General features: G+C 41.6%; 1 protein-coding gene across 5 annotated transcripts in view; it reads right to left on the minus strand.

The window, feature by feature from the left end:
- The window catches only part of nrg2a (neuregulin 2a), a 70,751-nt gene that overhangs the window by 32,512 nt on the left and 17,438 nt on the right, over positions 1-20,801 (minus strand). For 3 of the 5 annotated variants that reach the window (XM_023268035.3, XM_023268034.3, XM_035947135.2), the window contains exons 2-3: positions 5,905-6,070; positions 4,593-4,711 (exon numbers count right to left, since the gene is read on the minus strand). In XM_023268035.3, coding sequence (XP_023123803.2) covers positions 4,593-4,711; positions 5,905-6,070 — 285 coding nt within the window. Of the gene's footprint in view, positions 1-4,592; positions 4,712-5,904; positions 6,071-15,140; positions 15,160-15,358; positions 15,705-20,801 lie in introns of those variants that run through there. The other 2 variants (XM_023268033.3, XM_055017195.1) reach the window with 2 other exon arrangements.

Genomic DNA, 20,801 nt, shown 5'->3' on the forward strand with positions numbered 1-20,801 from the left:
TTGTTGCTGGTGGGCCTCAGCATGACTGCTGAGGTTGGAGCAATCATATGTTCAGCTGCGATTTCCATCAACACATTCCTGGACGCTCACACACTCTCTCAGCGGAGCTGTGCACAGCACCCCCCAAGGATGTGACCTGCAGCCTGCAGACACATGGCTGCCTCACAAGCGCTTATCACAACACAGCAGCCTGTAGGATAATGGGAGGCCTTAATCTGAAGCCACGTGGAGCCAAGCAAACTTTGACTAGTGTTGCTCCTTCACGCTGGCCTTATAGAAAACAGTCGATGATATACTACACCGTTCTGCAGAAGGCCAGCAGGTCTCACCATGCCAGACTGATTACAGGGTAGAGGTCAGACCACATGGACAACAAATGGTCCCTGGCCCTTTGCACTGGGGGTTGGGCAAAAGACTTAAAACACCACTCTGGAAAAGGCAGCAATTGTTACAGACTGCTTACAGGACATATGATATTTCAAACCATCAGGAAGCACACAGTCACACACATGCTGTACGCTGATATGAGTTTTGTCACAATGCCCAAGTTTGCAAAACACAAACAATAAAAGATGGAGCAAAGTCTTATGGACTAGGAAAAGACTCACTGGCTCAAGGAAGTTGCTCCACGTCTCAACTCGGAGTTGCACGGATGATATATTTGTCTTGCTGCACAAATATTGACATGTGTTGGGCTGAGTAATGTCCAGTTGTTGTGTTTATTATCAATAAGAATACCTCATATGTTTATCTTTTAATGGCAAGTTGCAATGATTCTTACCAGAATCATTTTTGTTTGTTTCATTTAAGGATTGTTTAGACAACTCTTCTTCAATCACACCTAAGGGTTACGTGAGAGGTTTGTCTGGCACTCCTTGTGTAATTAATTGATGCTGTGCATATCAACTCAAAGTGCCTATTCTGACATGCACACAAAATGTTTTCTTTTTTTTTTGCATTTAATCCGAAAAAAATCGCAGCCACTCTCCGTCTCACCCATAACAATAAAAGAAAAATAACCAAAATAACTACACAATCTAACATATATATTATTTAACAGCTATCTTCAACTCACACCAATGAGCCTGGTCAGTGACTGGCACGGTGCAGGAGTCGCTGAGAGCCGCTGAGCTGGGTGTGGTGGCCTGTGTTCACCATGTGGTGGAGCTGAGTGCCGGTTTCCCAAAGTCTGTGTTCCCCAGAACAGACAGTAGGCAGGCACAGCCATGTGCTTCACTGGAACCAAGTGTGAGGGTTAGAATCATGCTTCTCTGCCCAGTTGCTACAGATTTGAATTTATTATCTGCGATCTCAGGATTTCACTTTGTGTCTGTGCAAGTCGGCGTGAAAGCTGATTTCTAATCGTTGTGTTTTCCTCAAAGATTTCACCTCGATAAAGCAGGTTCAAGCAGTGTTAGCAGGCTTGCATGCCAGATACTGTCAGTGTTACAACACAGGCCGAGAAAAGCAGTGCTCTAGAATGTGAATGTAGACATCAGATACAGTATGAAGGTGCCTTGGAAAGAGCTAGCAAGCACTAACTGCATTGTAAAATGGGTGTGAAACTCTCCTCTGCAACACAGCAGGCTCATGTCTTCCTCCTCTTCATACTTTTCTCTCTCTCTGCCTCACTGTCTGCCTCTCTTCCCTCTTGCTGTATCTCCTCGCTCTCCACTCTAATGTCTTTGTCTGCTTTCTGTCATGCATTCCCTCATTTTGGGTTTTTTCTCCCCCCTTTTTTCACGCTCTCTTCTTCCTTTGCTCTCTCTGTCCATCTACATCTGCACCCCTCCCTAGAAGGCACACATACACAGATAATACTGCGGCTACATGCTGCTTCGGCAACATACTGCAGCAGGCACGCATACTCCACTGCAGCCCTTTAACACAATTGCTGCTTCTCTTATGACCTTAGGATGAAAAGCAGCTCTCGGTCTGAATGAATTACATGTCCTCTGCATCAAAATCAGGCATTCGGTTCACACAGATGTTTTATTTTTAAGTGAAATATGTTTCATAGATGGAGAAAGCCGACGATTGCCATATTCCCTGCAAATGCAGAGTGCCTTTCTTCTCAACATCTGCTGATTTTAGCCTCTCACCAGCACGATAAGCGCAGCAACATGCACTGTTTGCTGCCAATTCCTTTTAATGACGTATTATTTTGAATGAAGCTCTCCCCCTGCCTATGGACATGTCGCCCCTGATTCGCCCCGTCTTGCCTTCTTCCCTGAAGCATGACAGAACTAGGCATGCTGTTGTAGCACAATGGGACTTTTTTATTGAGCTGTGAACAAACACATTCACACGTACACAAACATAAACACACAAAGACAGACATCTAGTGATCATCGCATATGAAAGGACATACAGTGATGCCATTGTTGGAATATCCAGGAGTGATTTAGGGAAATGACAGTGCTGACAGATAACCACACAAAGAGCACACAGAGATGCATTTACACAAAGCCATGCACAGAAGAAAAAAGTGTATGAGATTCAAGGCTGCGTGCACAGATACGGACAAATGTACTTTAACAGGTGGCACCCTGTTTATCAAAGATATATTTTGCACCAGATGTGGGGATATCATGTTTTAGTTTAAGTGAAAACACTGTATCATTGTTCAGTCATGTTTTATCCATTGTGGCTACTGTGCGCCTCAGCCTCCTTGTTCATTGCTTTGTAATATTATATTTTTTCTTTGATATTCTTGCATTACCAGCACTTTTGCCTGCTAAGATCATCATATACAGTTTCATGGGCCACCAGCCACATGTTCATAAGCTTTCATTAAACACTGAGGCAAACAGGTGCTACCACCAGGGATTCCCCCAACCTTTGCAGGGCACAGAGCACGATTTAACCTATTTTATTTAATTGCCATTAAACATCATTGTTGCTCAGTGATTACCGTTCATCAAATTAATCTTGCATAAATGTTAGCACAGCATGCCCCGGAACCTTACATCACTGACCCTTTAAATATTACATGCTCATAAGTTAAAAGGAAGTATATCATTGCACTGGAATAAAGCCAAGTGTCATAACAAGCAGACTGTAGATGCAGAGTCACACGATCTGGCAATAAAACTCAACCGAAGCTTTAAAGATGTCAGAAAAGAAAAAGAGGCAATGTGTAGCCCCTATTTAAATACAAGATGGATGACTCCTTTTCTGCGCAATTGTTTGCTGGAAATCAAACTTGCATGTTGGAACCCCTGAGAATCTCCGTGATGCCAAACACAATGGGTCCTTTCTTTATCTGGAAAGAGCTGCTACTCTAATAAGGCAGTGCAGCTTAAGTCTGCTAACTGTAAACAATAGCTCTAAAAGGTGGCCTTGACAAATGTAAAGAGAGAAGGGGGAGTGATTATTGTGCCTGAATGTGAATACAAGGACACTGAGTGATGGCTAAACTCCAGTCCCTCCCTTTTCCTCACCAGCAACACCTGAACTGGTGTAAGATGTCTACAGAAATGACCCACCTGTCAAGGTTAGCAATGAGACTGAGAATATCTCCACAGCAGTGCACTATGAAGAACCCTCCTTAGTGCCACTTTGTTTAAACTTAAAACAAGTAAAGTAGTAGTAGTCAACTCAGGCATGGTTCACCTGCTCTAGCGTGAATAAAAACACGTTGTCATGCACGATAGGTTTGATTAAAAAACTCTATCTGCACTGACTTTTTTTGGCACCAGCATCACAGCCCCTCGCCTGTACAGTATCAAAGTCTGGAGCCGTTATTCAGCAATCTTTAGATGGAGCAGCCAGGTGAACTCAACGTACCAGCAGGAGGTTGCATTTCCTCAAGCACATCAAGCAGTTTCTGACTCTTGCGTGCCAGACAACCTGCCGTACAGCTCTTTGACAGTCCAGCAGCAGATAACATCAAGTCCTTTTCTTGAAAAGAGGCAGAAGCAGAGCTGCATGAATTGTATCTGCTCTGTAAAGGTGCTTAAAACTTTTTTTTCTTTCTTTTTTTTTATACTGGCTCCATGCACTTAGACAACAAGCTACCCACAGCAGCCACAAACTCACTACCCACACTGCTTGGATAAAACACAAACTCACCACCCCACCAAATGGAAGCAGCTGTTATCAAAACTCTTTCATCTGCTACAGCAGTTTGCAAAATTCTGCAATGCACACACACCACTACTGAACAGGCCTGTTAGATTCTATCACACACACTCTGAAGACACTTTCTACAGCTTTCATATTCTTTCCAGCTATGTTTTAGATTTAGATTTGTAGTCTGCCGCTTTTGTTGTGTGCGAGTGACGGTCAAAGGCAGCGTGCAGTGCACTTTTGTGGGATATTGCCAGCAAACTGCAGTGAATGACAAACTGAGATAACACGCCATACACTGCATTTAAATTCCATTCACCTCCAAGTACAATGTACTGTTCCAGCGATTAGCGGGCCAGAACCACATGTGTGGACAGTTGTTCTTCATGCGTGTTACCGCTGTTACATGCCTGTTTGCGATGGCTCCTTTGAATCTCTCAATTGGCAAGAGAACAATCATAACAACAACAATGCCAGTACATCTGTGCCACTTCACTTGTTGCTTAGGAGTGGGTACTCACTGCTTTGGACGTTAACAGTGCCAGTGGAGTTGTCCTTTCCCAGCGGGTTCTCCACCACACATGTGTAATTCCCAGAATCCTCCAGTTTTGCTCTGCCGATCTGGACTCTGGAGTTTTTCCTGTGGGTGACAACACTCACACAGCTGAGTCAGGGGAATCAGGGCAGGGAGGAAGCAGCATGGAAACGCAACAAGTGGAAACATGGGGGACAGAGAGGCAGACAACAGGGCAAGCAGCAGCGTGGTACCAGCTCTGCTCTGGTGGGGACACACGGTCGGGGACTCCGGGGGGAACTGCCAATAATAAGAAAGCAAAGGACAAGGTGTACGAACTAGATGCAGATTGTTTTATAGCTCTATCCTGCGGTGATATGCTTTTATTAATGGGAGGTTTTATGATTGTTCTATGACTTTTTGGGTATTTCAAATGCAAGCCTATGCGACTTTTGATAAACAGCAGCCACTGTGGCCGAAAGCAGTAGTTAGAGAATGAATGCACGTTTTCAGATGTTGTTTTAAGCCAGGTGCCTTCAAGGTGAAGTCTTTAGCATATTTAGGTAGCTAGCATTTGCCAGATTTATTGTCACCCTTTCTCTCTGTACTGTTTGGGACCTTGAATGTGAACACTAGTAGATTATTCTATTTTTTTCAGAGCTGTGTAAAAACAGAAGTTTTTTTTCCAGTGACCATGAGGATGTACAGTGTTCACTAAATTTGAGTAATTTGGATTAGAGTCACTGACTCTACCTTTAATTATGTTATCCTCAGTATCCACTTCACCTTTAAATGAGCTGCATACAGCACCATCAGCCACCTTTGATGCCAATTTTTATCAAGGCTGCAGAGCAATTTTTATGTAAAAAAAAAAAAAAAAAAAAAGTGTCGGCAAAACTCAAACCACAGAGTCAGTATTAACTCTTTGTGTTATGAATATTTAAAGTGTGGCAAAGCTAATTTATGAGTGCAATATCATCCCAGAAGTGAAGTCTAAAGGTTTAGGGAAACAGAGCAGGTAATGGTGCACAGAGCAAACAAGAAAATAAGGAAGAAAGAAAACTCGTAACTTGCAACTGTACTAAGCTAAATCCTGGTAATTCTTTAATCTAAATGTTTATTTACATGAGAAAGTGATAAACTACATTTTAGCAAAGGAATGAGCCTTCATAACCCCAAATACTAAATAAAAACAGAGAAGCTGTATTAACCTGGTCTGCTGATAATAACAGCAATCATTCACCTTCAGAGTACCTACATCTCTTTTCATCTTGCACTGCTTGTGTTAGCTTTACAGGACATGGGTGATTTGTACTCACTGGCCGCTCCTTATTTTGACTTTTTTGCTTTTCTTCAGCTCGTTGCCATCTTTGAACCATCTGTAGGTAGGGAGAGGGTTTCCTGTGGCCTCACACTTAACTGTGAGCTTGCTTCCCTCGTCCACTATTATTGGATTCTTCATCGGTTTTAACTTTGGAGCCGCAGCTAAAAGAGAGAAGCAGAAAAACTCAGTGTCAATGTGTAGACGCAGACATGATCATGGTTCGCTTGGTGTTTAACTGTGTGTTTTAGCTTGAGACAAAGAAGATCGGAGAGACAGCAGTCGAGCCAATCTTCATCTCTACGGACCGAGCCAACAGCTCTCTTGTGTGACCTTCAGATGTTGTCACTAGAGACGTTATCAACTTTGCCTGACACTAATAAACAGGCTGATTTTCACTCAGGCGTTGCTGCTATAAAAACACCTGAAGCAATATTTAGCAAACATCCACCGGTGGATGAAAAAAATCTGCGACCACAAACTCGTGTGCAATTGAAGGCAATCTGTGAACAAGAAAAGCCAGTATCATTATGATACCAAAACAACAAACTTGTTGTCATGATGAGAACAGAAAGAAAAAAAAAAGTTTTAATCAGTTCTTTTGCCTGCTACAGAACTTTATCATAAATTCTAAACTTTTGGCAACATTTTTGCAACATTCTGTATTCTCATATCTACTATCATTGCATTGGTATATTCTGATATTCTTTCTTGCAACCTTTTTTCCCCTTCTGAAGCAAAAAAAAAAATGCTTAATTGAAATCTGAAAATGTTCTGCATCCAAACACACACACATGCACACACAACACACACTCACACAAACACTTGCCAGCTGACAGCTGCACACATGTTTAGGAGAAGACTCATCCAGGGCGGAGCGAGAGAGAGAAGGGGTGAACAAGGGTCATCCAGGGGTTGGCCAAGATACCCCCCCTACCTCCAAACACACACACAAACACACTCTCTGTGCAACGTTTATGATTTCATGCATATGTTGAACCGAGTTGTCCTACAAATTACAGCTGTTTGCTGTGCATTGCCTCTAAAGGACGACAGCTGTATGAAGACAAACAAACCATGACAAGCAAACTGAAGTACACATAGGTAATGACTTCAATTAAACACTGAAATAGTGGCGCACCAAATTTATCCCCAGTTGTCCTCTTTTTGAAGGGACTGTCCTACTTCACTGACCTGGTAAAGGCGACACGTCTGCACAGAAAGAAAAGCCCTAATGATGCAGCAGTTTTCGTTTTCTTTGTGGATTTAAGCAGACAGTTGGGATGGATTTGGGGTACAGCTTGGTTTGCATCTATAACTGCATTTTCACAACTGAGGTTTGCCACTTCCACTATGAAATAGTCATGATCATAGCTTTCTGCAGTGTTGTAAAGGAATGGTTCCTTGTCAGTTCTAGAGAAGCCAGTGTAGATCATTACTATCAGTCACACACACAAGTATGCACATAGAAACTGCAGCCTTTTCTAGAGTAGTGTAAGCCTGATTGATGTGAGTATTAAGGAGCTCTCTCTATGCCACTATGTCCTGACAGTGTATCCTCCATCTCCATCCTGAAACTGAAGCTCTGCTCTGCCTCCTCTGGTCACTTGGCACTAATACTCCTGATAGGAGCCAGAGGTCACAGCTCTCAGTCCCAGCCGAGGATCTCTTTGGTGCCAGACATTCAACAACTTCTCTAGCTGGTAGGGATTTCAATGACACAATGTAGATAAAGTCAACTATCATCCATCTTGTTTACATATTTTAAAAATATTTTCTGACACTTCTTGGCTATTTAAGTAATTATATAATTTGCTTAAAACTAGAACAGAATGATATCTGACCATTTTAGGAGTCACCACTGGCCGCTTTTGAAAAACAGGGGCAGCTCACATCTTAAGCCGGCATGATTATCCCAAAATACTGCACATACTAAGAGAGCTGTTTGTCTGATGTTCCCATTGATTTCCACTAGAATCACAGATAGCAAAATGTCAAATTCAAAATAGCTCACAACCGACACAGATCAATGGAAAGACAACTATTTTTAGTTCAATAACAGCCATGTGTTACTAAAATTACTCTGCTAAGACAGAGAGACCTTTATCTGTGAACAGCATCCCGTTGGAAATTGTGAGTGATGATATTCTTGGAAAGTGGAAAATAAAGATGGAGATTCTAACGTGTCAGGGCCGGGCAGAAGTGCCGTTGTAACATGGTGCTTCGTAACTTTAATAAGCTTCCAGTCTCAAGATGAATCTTTGTGCTGCAATTGCTCGAGCAGTTAGTTCGTCTCAAGAGTTTGGGACAATAAAACCCTCATTTATGCAGCAATCATAAATGTGGTTTTGCAGAAAGTCATAACATTATATAGGCTGAACATGTACTGCGTATTTCCATTTAAAATCAACTCTGAAGTGGTGTGGGTTTATCGATAGCCTGCAGCAGGACCATATATGGAGCGTGAGACTCCTGATGCTCCAGATGTGCTTCATTAGCAACACCACACTTTTGCAAGCACACCATGCTTTGACCAATACATTAACTTGTGCACATGTCAAGGTTGATAAGCATGTTTACTTGTCACAAAGTTTTATTTTAATCTAATTAGAAAATCATTGTCTACTGCTGTAACTAATGACTTACAAAACTTGCAGAGCAGAACAGGACTTAGAAAAGTCTGCCTGAGCCTACAGTCCCAAGTCTGAATAATTGAACTACTGTACATGATTTCCACACACACTCAGCTCTGCCAAACTCAGCCCTGCACACTGCCTGAGGAAAGCCTCGTCAGTCATAGTCAGGGAACAGCAGGAATGAGGTTGCACCATATAGAAAAATGTTTGGTACTTTGTCTGGACGCAGGTCTGTCCTTGCCAAGCAAATTAAACAAGCTTTGTCCTTGACTAGAGAACTTACAGAAACACAGGTCTGCACTTTTCATCTGTGCACTAAACCAGATGTGTAGGAGAGTCGGCTCCATCCACAACATACAGTGATCTATCAGACACGAAGATACATCTGATTGTAACAATAAACCATGAAAAGATTCACATCCATGTTAAATAATGCCTTTCATCTGCCTCACGCAAAATATACAAACAAAACCCAATGCCTGTAAAATCCATAAACCTCTTGGTCAGTGATGCTGTTGCTCATTTTTGGAATGACATGAAAAACAGAATTATAGAGAAGACAGTTTGATGAACGCAAATTAACTACAGTGCAATCAAGTCAAGCATACTCAACAAAAAGCAAGTTAATTACACTAATTGCAATTAATGTTTTCCGACAAGAAAATAACAAGTTGATATCATTGAAAATAAACTAATTTTTTCAGGACAAATGGTTGTCTCCTTTTCCATTGCACCGGTTGGAAAAAGTGTTGGGCAGTAATGATAAACCCTTGCCTCAACAACAGCCTGATTCTCTCTTTTTGAAGCACAGGGGCAGCTGCAGACATGGACTATAAAAACCCAATTTGAGAATAGAAGCCTATCCGGCGTGTCAACAGCTCATGCCTTGGGTAACAGTTGGAAACCTCAGCTCAGAAAGTTGTTCAAAAACAAAGTTACTTGATGAATTAACAATGCATTGCTCATATTATTGAGTTAACATTTCTGTTTTACTTCCAGGAGCTTAGAAAAGGAATCTGAGGCATGCCTTTGTGTTCCCCTTCTAGACAAAGTATCCCTGATTACTCCGGTGTTATGTCACTTCTCTGCACGTTGTCAAAAGACAAATTACATGGTGAGACAGCCAGAGAAATGGGTTTTGCATGTGGGAATGGTCTTCAGACACTACACACTAGTCACTGTAACACAACATCTGTTCAAAGACATCATTTCAACAGACTCCCACCACAAGCAATACACTTTCACCAAATAATTATCTGGTACATTGTTTACATATGACTCAATGCACTTGTGTTACCAAAACTGCATGTCATATATAAATTGTTTCTGCTATTCTGATCTTACTTCCCTTCCAGATAACGTATAAGTTTTCTTCTACGACACTTTTCTTATATCAAAACTAATCAAAAGTGATTTAATGAGTAGAATTTCACACTTCTCATTTCTGTGAATTTCCTAAACAATCCATCACTGACACTAGATAAAAAGTTGTCAGAGTTTCTCCAAACATCAAGTCATTAAACAGGCACAAAAATAGAATAAACAATGAAAATATGGTTGTGACTCGACAACATTATCCATCTCTATTTTGTTGGGTTGCACAGTGAAAGGCACAAAATCACTACAAAACCTTTTGTTTTAATCCACTGAACGTCATTCCTATAAAAAGTTTAAGAGACATATTACGGTTTCCAAAAAGAGATGATTAACAGCCCTCTTAGAACCACCAGAAAAAGCCTACTAGATCAGAAAATGCTATTACACTGGGTTCATTGACACCAAAAGAAGCCAGACCATTAATTTTTTGTTTAGAAGCAGCAGGACTGATTACAGTTCTGTTTACAGTTTCATGTTTATTCTGTAGCCGCAAGTTTCACCACGTTTCTCTCCACCCCTGCCATTGCACTGATTTGCATCCATAGTTAGTGATTGCAAAACAGTGTCAATATTTGTTCACAGTGCTTGAGCAGTTCAGTATGGTAGAGTTAACTGCATATTGGCCCGCAACAATTCTGGATATACAAGAAATAGATGTGTTTTTGAGAGAAGTTTGCACAAACTTCTACATCTCATGCATTGGAAAACTTCGTTAGATCAACGCCTTTGCTCAAATAAGTCAGTCTATGAATACCTTGTCCATGTCTTAGTGCTAAACCCACCTATGTGCTGAGCCAGTCCAGAGTCATCTCTTCAGAAGTTATCACGTGTACAACTGAAGGAAGCTTTACCTGCCTACCTCAAAATCAGATTTATTTTACCTCAATCATGTCCTCAAAGATGCTTATTTATAAGCGCCACAGTGTAAACTCAAGTCGAAACTACGAGCTAGAATGCTTTGCCACCGTTAGATTGTTCTGTTGCAGAAATGGCTGTTGAGTTTTGTTCATGAATTACATGATATTACTGATCTTTAACTAGTTATAACTGGAAAATAGTTTTTCTTTTTTGATGATCAAACAAATTCCTTTATAACACTGGTTTCATCCATTTATCTATCCATCAATCCGCTATACCCACTTCGTCCTGTAGAGGGCTGCGGGGCCCAGAGCCTATCTCAGCTAATATTGGAGATACACTGAACACTCATGTTGTGGACTTACTTCCTAGTACATTATATTTATACAAAGGAAGTTTTCCAGTACTGGAACACAGTACTGACTATTTTGTTGAATGTCCCAACTGTGCTGCAAAAAGTTTGATGCAAATACTATGAAAATGATCATCTGCTTCACATTTATCTCAAAGTGGAAGCCATGCGATGTACAAAGGAAAAACTCATAAGTTTAATCAATTAAACAATGAGATAAGTTTGTCCCACCAACTAGTACATAGAAAGAGTAGAGCACTAACTCGTACTAACTAATATATATCTCTATGAAGCTTTCAGCAACTTTCAATCCTTCATTTTGGTTTACATAATGCTTGGATTCTTCCGGCTCTTGACTTTCCCAACTTCCTCCAATATTCAAATGAACACATACTGGATAGTCACTACGTGTCTATTTCCATGCCTGAAATGGAATGGAAAAGTTCAGAAAAAGAGCTCCTGAAAAAGCTGGACATCAAGAAAGAAATGTAGATCAAACCAAGGCAACAGTTATAAAGAGCAAGACAGGATACCCATATCACTCCGTCTTGTATCCTTTCAGGTTGCTCTAGCATTTAGTGTTGAACCTTCATCTTCTACTGACATTGATGAGCAGGCATTAAATTGAATGTTTTGTTTAATGCTGCTGCTATGTTAGTACTAGCCAACTAATACTTTCAGAAAAGGAATATAAAAAGAGAACGGAAGAGAAAAGGTGGTGGCCTGGGAAAATCAAGCATACATACCATGAAAATTCCTAAATCATAATTGTCGAAAATGCACAAAATCTCATGGAAGTCTTTGTTAAACCTGCAATTTCCAATGTATCATCTGAAGATTGCCTTCAAATTAAAGTTAATCATAATCTGTGACTATGCATTTCGTTAAGAACTCCTCTTCCAGACTTCTCGATGCCTACTAATTTGTGGTTTGGGTTAGTCAAGTTCTGAGACCATCACTGACAGTCACATTACCGCAAAAAAAAAGGAAAAAAATTACATGTACAAATTTGGAGATGTTCTAAAGGCTGTATGATGCTGTACATATATGTCAGATATATGAATGATGTTTAACCCAGCTGGCCTTTTAATTACGTAGTTTTCATGTTTCCTGTAACTGTTTGTACCAGAACACCAAAAAGCTATTTTGTAAGAGCAATTATAAGAAACAAGATTTCACCTGTGGTTGTCTGAGGCTTCACAAGCACAAACCTATGAATAATGGTCTCCATAAAACATTTTGTTGCTGAATAATCCACGTAGTTCTGCTCCGATTGAAAGGTGTGGTAGGTGTTAGTACACAATAAAAAGCATCTGGCACAAAATGAAGGAGTCATCTCTTCACGTCCGTAACTAATTATTACCACCCTCACAACGCACGCAAACCCAGCCACACAGAAAGGAACTTGTTGTGTTTTGCCTTGGCATAAGATAAGAACAAGGTAGAGCTTTATGAACTATAGCGTCGTCATCAGCAAAAGCCTCTTTATTGAGGTTAGGCAGACGTTACAAGGATATCAAATTACTACTATTAAAGGAAGAGACACGGATTTATGCTGCATTGAACTGATTACAAATTGGAAGGAGTACCTGTAGCATTTTGCTGTATTTGGCGTCTCATAAGAAAGGGAACACGTCTTGCATCGTTTTTACTTTCTTCAACGTCTTTTCTGTCCAATGAGGGCCAACATTTTGGAAGAACTCACGAAGTTCTCCTTTTCTAACCCTGGGCCTGTTTCATCAGAAAAGTCAACTTTCTCAAAAGAGTGTCAACTTACAGCCACAATGCACACAGCTTCCAAGAAGGAGAAGTGAAAGCAAATCATCATGTAACGTTTCAGCAGCAGTATGCCCTAAATCAACACTTTGAAATACTTTCTAGTCTAAATGCTGAAGTCGTCGCAGCCATTGAAGGGGCAGTTATAGCTGAGGAATACCTGCTGTGAAAGAAACTCACAGAAACAAATGTGCAAAACCAACCTGATATGCAAAATGAAACTGAGAAACACAAGACAAGCTGTCTGTTTGTTCTCCTGTGATCTGCTGTGATGGTTGACTGACAGTCTCGCAACCTCAAAAGATCTCTCATGTTTAATTGCATGAAATTATATTTCGACACACCTCAGCCACACAAGCACGCGTACCCATGCACACACTCACGTAGGTTGTATAACATATGATCCACAATGCAGCACACTGTTGCATTAATGCAAAAAGTTAAGCTGAAATAATATTTTCAAGACAGTGACGTTGAATCTCAGCAAACTGTTGCTCTATCCAAATTAGACATTACATATCAATATCCTAAAAATGCATAGACAGATAAAGATTATTGCTTGAACTAAATACAGACAAAGGTTATCAAGGTTAATACACAGAAAGCTTTCATAGTGTTTTGATGCTTTGTACATTTCTACTCATTTAAATTACTGATAAACCACATCTTCAATAAGGTAGGTAATTAAACTTGGCAACTTTGAAAGTAAAGATCTAGATCAGACAGAAGTAATGAATAGACAATTTATCTCTCAAAGTGCAGTGTGGTTCCTCCATTTATCTTCTGAATGACCCATTTTGGAGCCATAGGCCCATAACACACCTGACGTGTTGCGTGTACCAGCAGCACAGACACAACAAGCATCAGCCATGAGCATGTTTTCATTTTGACCTACTTTGAAAGCTCCAATTTAAACACATCGTTTCACACGGGATAAACGTTCATCCGGTTAGATTTTTTTTTCTTTTTGATAGTCTAATTTTTCCAAAGAAAATGATGAGTCAAAATCAGCTTATCTTGTCATGAGGTATGAGTCAGAATATATCATCCGGATTATCATTGGGATGATACATTTAAAACCGACTTGACACGTGTGTCGATGGATGGCAGCGGCAAAGACGTTTACAGTAACAACAATAAACGTGTATTGCCAAAATATAACAAGATTGAAGCACAGTTTATTTTGACTTGTGTAATTTTGTGAAAAGCAGAGAAAATAAACCAGAATATGCACAGTACACGCAGCTGTTCTCTATAGCAGCCGTGCCGTTGATTAACAAAGATGCCAAAGAAAATATTCTGTGTGTGGTGTAGTGGTGGGGAGCTGTTTATCTTACATGTTTATAGATCACAATCGAACTTGAGGGCCAGGAATTATTTATATATTCAACTTTGCATGTGTAATAAAACAATCATATCAGCTTAAGATGCCAAAAAAACAGCAACAATGGAATACTTATGGTGAAAAGGGTACAATTTAAAGATCTATGACCCCTAAAAAAATACATTTATTGAAAAATCTACACCAGCCTGGGCGGTTATCTGTTGGCAACTTACAGGGGTGACATCAGAAGGTAGAAATGACTACCACAATGCAGAGATGCTGTCTCAGATAGAGTATCTGATCGAGAAAAGGATGGCACACAGTAACTACAGTTATAATCATGGTATTGTCCTTAAAAGTGTCACTGAAATGGAGGTTGGGCTTCCCCATGACCTGAGGTCAAACTACAGTGACATGTTGCAGCTTGTAGGATCCACTACTGAGCAAGCACATTGCTACCTTTGTGAATCCCAAAGACAAACAGCTCCCATGCTATTCTAATGTCAAAGCAGCTTTTAGCAAAAATACAGGCAGAGTTTTATGCTGGATGACTCACCACATACTCTGAATTAAGATGAGCACTGAAAACACTGTAGAGACCCTTAAATTATTAACCCTGTCAAAGAGTGTGTAACGAAATATGGGTTTCTGCTATACAAACATAAATTTAATGATAACACGTTTTTTTCCCCACCTGTGATCTGTGACAGAACATGAAGAAAAGCCTTTACAGCAGAGTCATAACCAGTCATTACTTTGTACAGAGATGATAGTAGAACTGTTCTTGGCTTTGTGAAGTCCAGAGCTTGTTCTAAAAGTTTTTTTTTTCATTTTATACACAAAAGATATAATTTGACTTCCATACAATTCCAAAGTGCTGCCAAAACCAGATGTGCGTCTTTCACACTGACCGTATTTGAAGACCAATCCATGTGACAACCTGGCAGCAAGCTTTGATAAGCCAAGGGGATACTCACTTTTTCCCACACTTCCGTAATATAGTAAGACAAACTGAATCTCACTCTTCTGTTTTTCCTCCAACTCTCTCTCTCTCTGTCTCAGCCTCTCCTGCTCTCTCACACACAAGTAAAAACATGTTACACAGAAACCAGCTTCAATTTAATTTTACCTGCCGTGGGATCGCCTTCTTTCTCCCTTTGTGCTTTCTTACCCCCCCTCTTCTTCCCTTTCCTATCTTTCCTCTTGCTTTCCGTCATGCTGTCTGAAGAAAGTATATCCTCTCAGGAAAACGCAGAACGTAGGGAGACAAAAAAAAACTGTAAAAAAAAAAAACCCAGGTAGTCCTTTTGGGAACGTGTGGCAAGTGGGCACCAGCAGACTCTGAGCCTGTTAGAGCGTCTCTCCTCCTATATAGACTCGCACCAATCAAGCAAGGAACCACCTACTCACAGCAGGGCAGGAGGAGAGCGAGAGAGGGATAGAGAGAGGGAGACAGAGAGGGGAGGGAGCAGGGAGAGAGAAAGAGAGGAGGAAAGAGGGGAAAGAGAGAATATGGAGAGAGGGAGGGGAAAAAGAGGGAGGGAGCAGGGAAGGCATTTCCCATTGCTGTAAGGCAATCAACTGTTCCCTTACTGGATCTATCAGATAAGCAGAGGCTCTTCCAGGCCCTGCAGCCACAACTGAGGACAGAACGAAACTGGTCCCAAGGAGTCCACACAAAAATATCAAGTTGGCCCATTCAGGCTCCATTGCCCCGCTGGCAGCCAGCTCTGTTACCCCGGCAGCATCTTCTCCCCGGTAATGACCTGTGCAAATGCGAACTGAGACCAGTTAAGCTGTCCCCTCTGCACTGCTGACCCCACCCAGATAATTCAGGCGGAGACCTGCCCTTGCCAGGTTGATGTCGAGGTCCCAAAACACTTCACATCTGGTTCACATTTGCTGAGCACAGATTCTGCGGATATGTGGAAGAGAGCGTTGTGTGAGGTGCCGAATGTCAGATCGCAATCTGTGACAGACTGCTTACTGCAAAATTACACAAAATCATCGTTTGGGCTGCTCCCCTTCCTCACTTCACTCGTCTGTCAGTACCTCTCTGAGCACTGCAGGCGAGTTTCAGCACGCCTTCGGCTGGATCTCTCTCCTTCACTGTCGCTGTTTGCCAGGTGTCATCTATGACCATGCAGAGATAAGGATTCAGACACATTAAAACAAGCTTAAGGTTGAGTTATTTCTGTAACAAAAAAGTTTTTTTTACTTCTTCAAGGTGAGTGTGCGATTCACCCTTTCTTACCTCTGGTATTTTCTAGGTTTTAAGGCAACTTTGAAGCATAAAGGAAAATAGGACAAGGGGGAGACAGATGGGATAAGGATAGGACACGACCAAGGTGAAGGCCAGTAGGGGTCCTTGCTTCGTGAAGAGGTAATCAACTCCCTGCCTGACTTTAATATTAGAAAAAAAAAAACGACATTCTACTCGGATTTGTGTGAAACAATATCTAATGCAAACAGAACTTTAACAACGCAGCTGCTAATCTGTTCATCTTCATTTGAAGCAGCCCAAACTGTGACTACACGATCATCTCTGTCTTATTTTAAGCCGCTATATCAGAGCAAGGTTTTCTAATTTCATGCTGACTGAACAACCACCGTCCTGCTAAGCAGCTAAAAACAAACACACACAAACACACACACACAAAAACGGAAACAATACCAGGGTGACTCTCAATGAAACTCATGCTTAAAAAAAAAATCAGGAGATGAGTCATCTATGGGGCCATCCCGGGGTTTGTCTCAGTCAAGCCCTCAGAGGATTCTTGACGTTTCTCAGGAGTAGGCGGCGGCAGCAGGGACTGAAAAGGGGCAGTAGAAGGGTCATGTCTCAACAGGTCAGCGCACTCAATGGCATGAGTTTCATCTGTGGCCAAGAAACCTGGAGAGGTCAAAGGCAGGCCGAGGTTTGACACGTCAACCAGGCCCAATATAGTTGCTTTTCCTCGCTCAAAAAAACAAATTTCTCTTTCCTCTCCTCTAAGTGGCTGTTCTCGATGATCTAATCTGTCAGCAGAGGTAGCCGAGGACTGGCAGGGGCTTCAGTGTGACAGAGAGCTACCCCTGCTGCCCTATCTCCCCCCAATCTCAACACTCACTTCCTCCACCACTATTCAACAAGATGAGACTCGTTTTCCAAGCCTGCACATCTGTGGGTGGGCACGTTTATCTGTGTGTCAGAAATGTGAGTATTTGTGACGTCAGGAGAGAAGAAATGTGACTTTCAGGATGACGAGATGTAGATTTTGTATGAGATTTTTCACAATCTACTCTTCCAAGAGCCCAACAACTGTCTCCAAGCCAAGCAAATGATGCAAATGATGCAAATTAGTGAAATGTAACATGAACTGACATGAGTTTGTACTGTTTGTAACTATTGGACCATTTGGAGCACATTAATATGTAGCGCTTGTGTCAAAGTTTCTGCAAACTTGTTGAACTGAGTTGAACTGCAAACAAATTCTACAATTTGCAGTGTATAGCAGCATGGATGCAAAAATAGGGGAGTTTTACAATCACTATTTGCCACATCTGTGTCCCTCTAAGCAGCGCTAAATAAAATATGCAAAAAAATGCATGAACATACGCAAGAAAGAGAGGACATGAAGGGACTCATAGTAGACCACAAACTATAAGTAAATTAGGTTTTTTGTGGGTGATGAGCTCTGAACAAGGTTGAGGTTTTGTATATGAGCTTGTCAAGTACAACAAGAGTCCAAAATGAACTCCATTTTTCACACCCAGACACAAATATGGTCATGAACATGTGCATCTAAATCTCTCCTTTTTTTTCTACACTACTCACAAGCATCTGCTGTTTTTCAACAGCCGTGGGCCGTCCTTGGATCGGGGTCTGGAGGTGGAGGGGCACAATGGGCCAGTGTGGGAGGAGCAAAACTTTAAGAGCACATCCAAAAGAAAGAAAAAAAAAACAAGCAGCCAACCCCTGAAAGTTCTTACATGGATCCTTTGTATGCCCTGCTCATAAATGCTTCACAGACCCCATCCCTGCCTGCCTCCTAATCCCTCCTTGCTTTCTCCCAGGAAAGGGGAGACAGCTTTCCTGTATGATGGAGCTGAGCTGCTCCCTCCTAACAACAGCATACCTGCACATCATCACACTGATACTGCTCAACAGCACTCCTGCCCTTTCACAGGCACCAGAGTTTATCTTTTTAGACATAATGGCTTTAAACAGCCATTAGGTTATGTTGTTTACATCTGTCTGCTTTTTTGCCAACAAAGCCTGTATGGTTGTGTGTGTATGTGTGTGTGTGTGTGTGCGTGTGTGCGTGTGTGTGTGGGGAGGGTTAAAGTAGGGTATAGTTCTGCTTTTAACACACATCTGTTGGCGAGGTTTGATTCTTCAGAGGTGAGGCAAGGGCAGAGGTGAGGGAGAGGACAGGACCTCTACGGGAACAGAAAGGAAAAAGAGGATAAATGGAAACGATGGGGGGGAAAGTGAGGTGGACAGATAGTAAAAAATATATTTAAAAAGGAGGGATTTGGGAGTGAAAATAATGTCCTCTTCATGAGATGACAGAAAACAGCCCCACCTGCTGATATTCACCTTTTAACAAGGCATCTGCTTCCTCAGCTGACCATGCACTGAGGTATTGGAACAAAAAAGACAGGCTGCCTGATTGCTGGTTGACAGTCTTACTGCCTTCCATGTGTGATTATATGTATTGAGTATCTGTGTAAGAGTATGGATGACAAATGGCAAAAGATGAAAGGCAAGTGATGAAACATGGAAGACTTATGTCACAGGGCGGGCTGTTGAAGCTCCCTTAAAGGGAGACATGACACAAATCAATGTCAGTGACATCTGGAGGCCTGAGGAAAGGGCTATTTTCTCAAGGTTGGCTGTGCCAAGGTCAACTGAGATTCCAAATCTGAGTGTTACTAATGACTCTGCTCAGCAACAGCTGAGATCAGGACGCCAGGAAGAGAGCAGAAATCACACTCAGTACCTCGTTCACAACGCAGCAAAGGTATGGATGAATTCAATCAAACATGGCTATTTGGTATTTACAGAAAGCAGTGAGAAATCAAAGGGAAACAGCAAGAAAGAATGAAAGTGTTAAACAAGGAAGTGATCCTGTGTGGATTCGGCTCTTTGACGTTTCCGCAGCACATAGCTGTCACCATGGTAACCACAGTCTTAAGGGTAGCAACTAGAGTATGTGAGAGAGATGTGGAAGGGCGGAGTGAGGATGAGAGACAGGGAGAGAGGAAGAAGAAAAAGGATGCAAGTGAGAAAGTAGGAGATAATGTGTAAGAAATACAATGGGAGGAAGAGTGCGAGAGGCAGGGGAAAAAAAGGCAGGTAAGACGGGAGAGCGATGAGGAGAGAAAGAAAAAGAGAAACAGAGCGTGAAACAAAGAAACGCAGAGAGAGGTATCTACTGAGCAGCTGCAGGCTGGCCACTGTATCGCTCCATAAGAGAGATGTCCATGAGTAAGCCTGTGCCAAGCCTGCTGGGAAGCACTGCAGCAGCATCTCAGAGAGGGAGAGATGACAAACATCAGCACTGAGCATGCTCCACTCTCAAGGCCACTGAGAAAATGAGATTTCAGCTCTTTAGCCTCTCAGTTTGTTCAGTTCTTCAAGCTCTCCTCCAGTCTCCATCTGTCACTAGCCAGCTTTGATAAGCACACGACACCGCAGATGCCTCCCTCTGCTTCGGATGAGGCTCGCCACCCGATAAAATTTGACTGATGTGTCTGATAACTGATTGATCTAATGGTAAGAGGCATCTTTCCCACTTATGGCCACGCTGACTCATATTGTGACAGGTTTGATTGGGGCTGAGAGGAACAAGAGACGAGCATAGCAACTCATCAGCCAATGGGGCATGATCCTGCAATAACAGGCCAGCTCGCACACACATGTGATCTCTGTGACTCCAAACTCTTACTGACCGTCTTCCTGATCTGGACACTTTCAAGACCTTTGTTTCAGACTTACAATTAAGCACATGTTGATTTATTTTGTTCCTTTTCAGACAAACACCCACCCTTGAAATATACCTGTGTGCTTCTCTTTGTGTCATAACTGAAAATTGATGCCTATCTTTGGCATCTGTCATGGCTATGTGGTGAGTGTGCAGTTATGTTTGCGTGAGATAGACAAAGTTCTATGTATTGCACGTTCATGTGGGAGAGTACATGGTGCAGCTGAAAAAAATACAAGCAGAAGGTGTCAATGCCACTCAACTTCCACTGTAGCTCAAGTGGAAAACACTGTAAAACTATTTTCATCTCACTGATAACACAGGTGATGAAAATTAGTAACCAAGTTAACGTATTACATGTTTTCTTTCTTTCTATGTAACTATTTCTTTGGGGACAGCAAAGGGAGCCTTGTCAGTTGGACAATAATAACTCAATGCTATGAAATTGAAATAGCACAAATATTCTTAATGACAGATGCTGTCTGAGCATGACTTTGATCCTCTTAAACAAAAATCCGCTCTATCTTCTTAAGGCTGTCTGATTGAATCTCTCAATCTCTCGTTCCCTCTCCTCCTTTTAAATGTATTTATTTTCTAAGTCTC

This window comes from Amphiprion ocellaris, chromosome 14 (genome assembly GCF_022539595.1).
Source record: "Amphiprion ocellaris isolate individual 3 ecotype Okinawa chromosome 14, ASM2253959v1, whole genome shotgun sequence".
Lineage (NCBI taxonomy): Eukaryota > Metazoa > Chordata > Actinopteri > Pomacentridae > Amphiprion > Amphiprion ocellaris.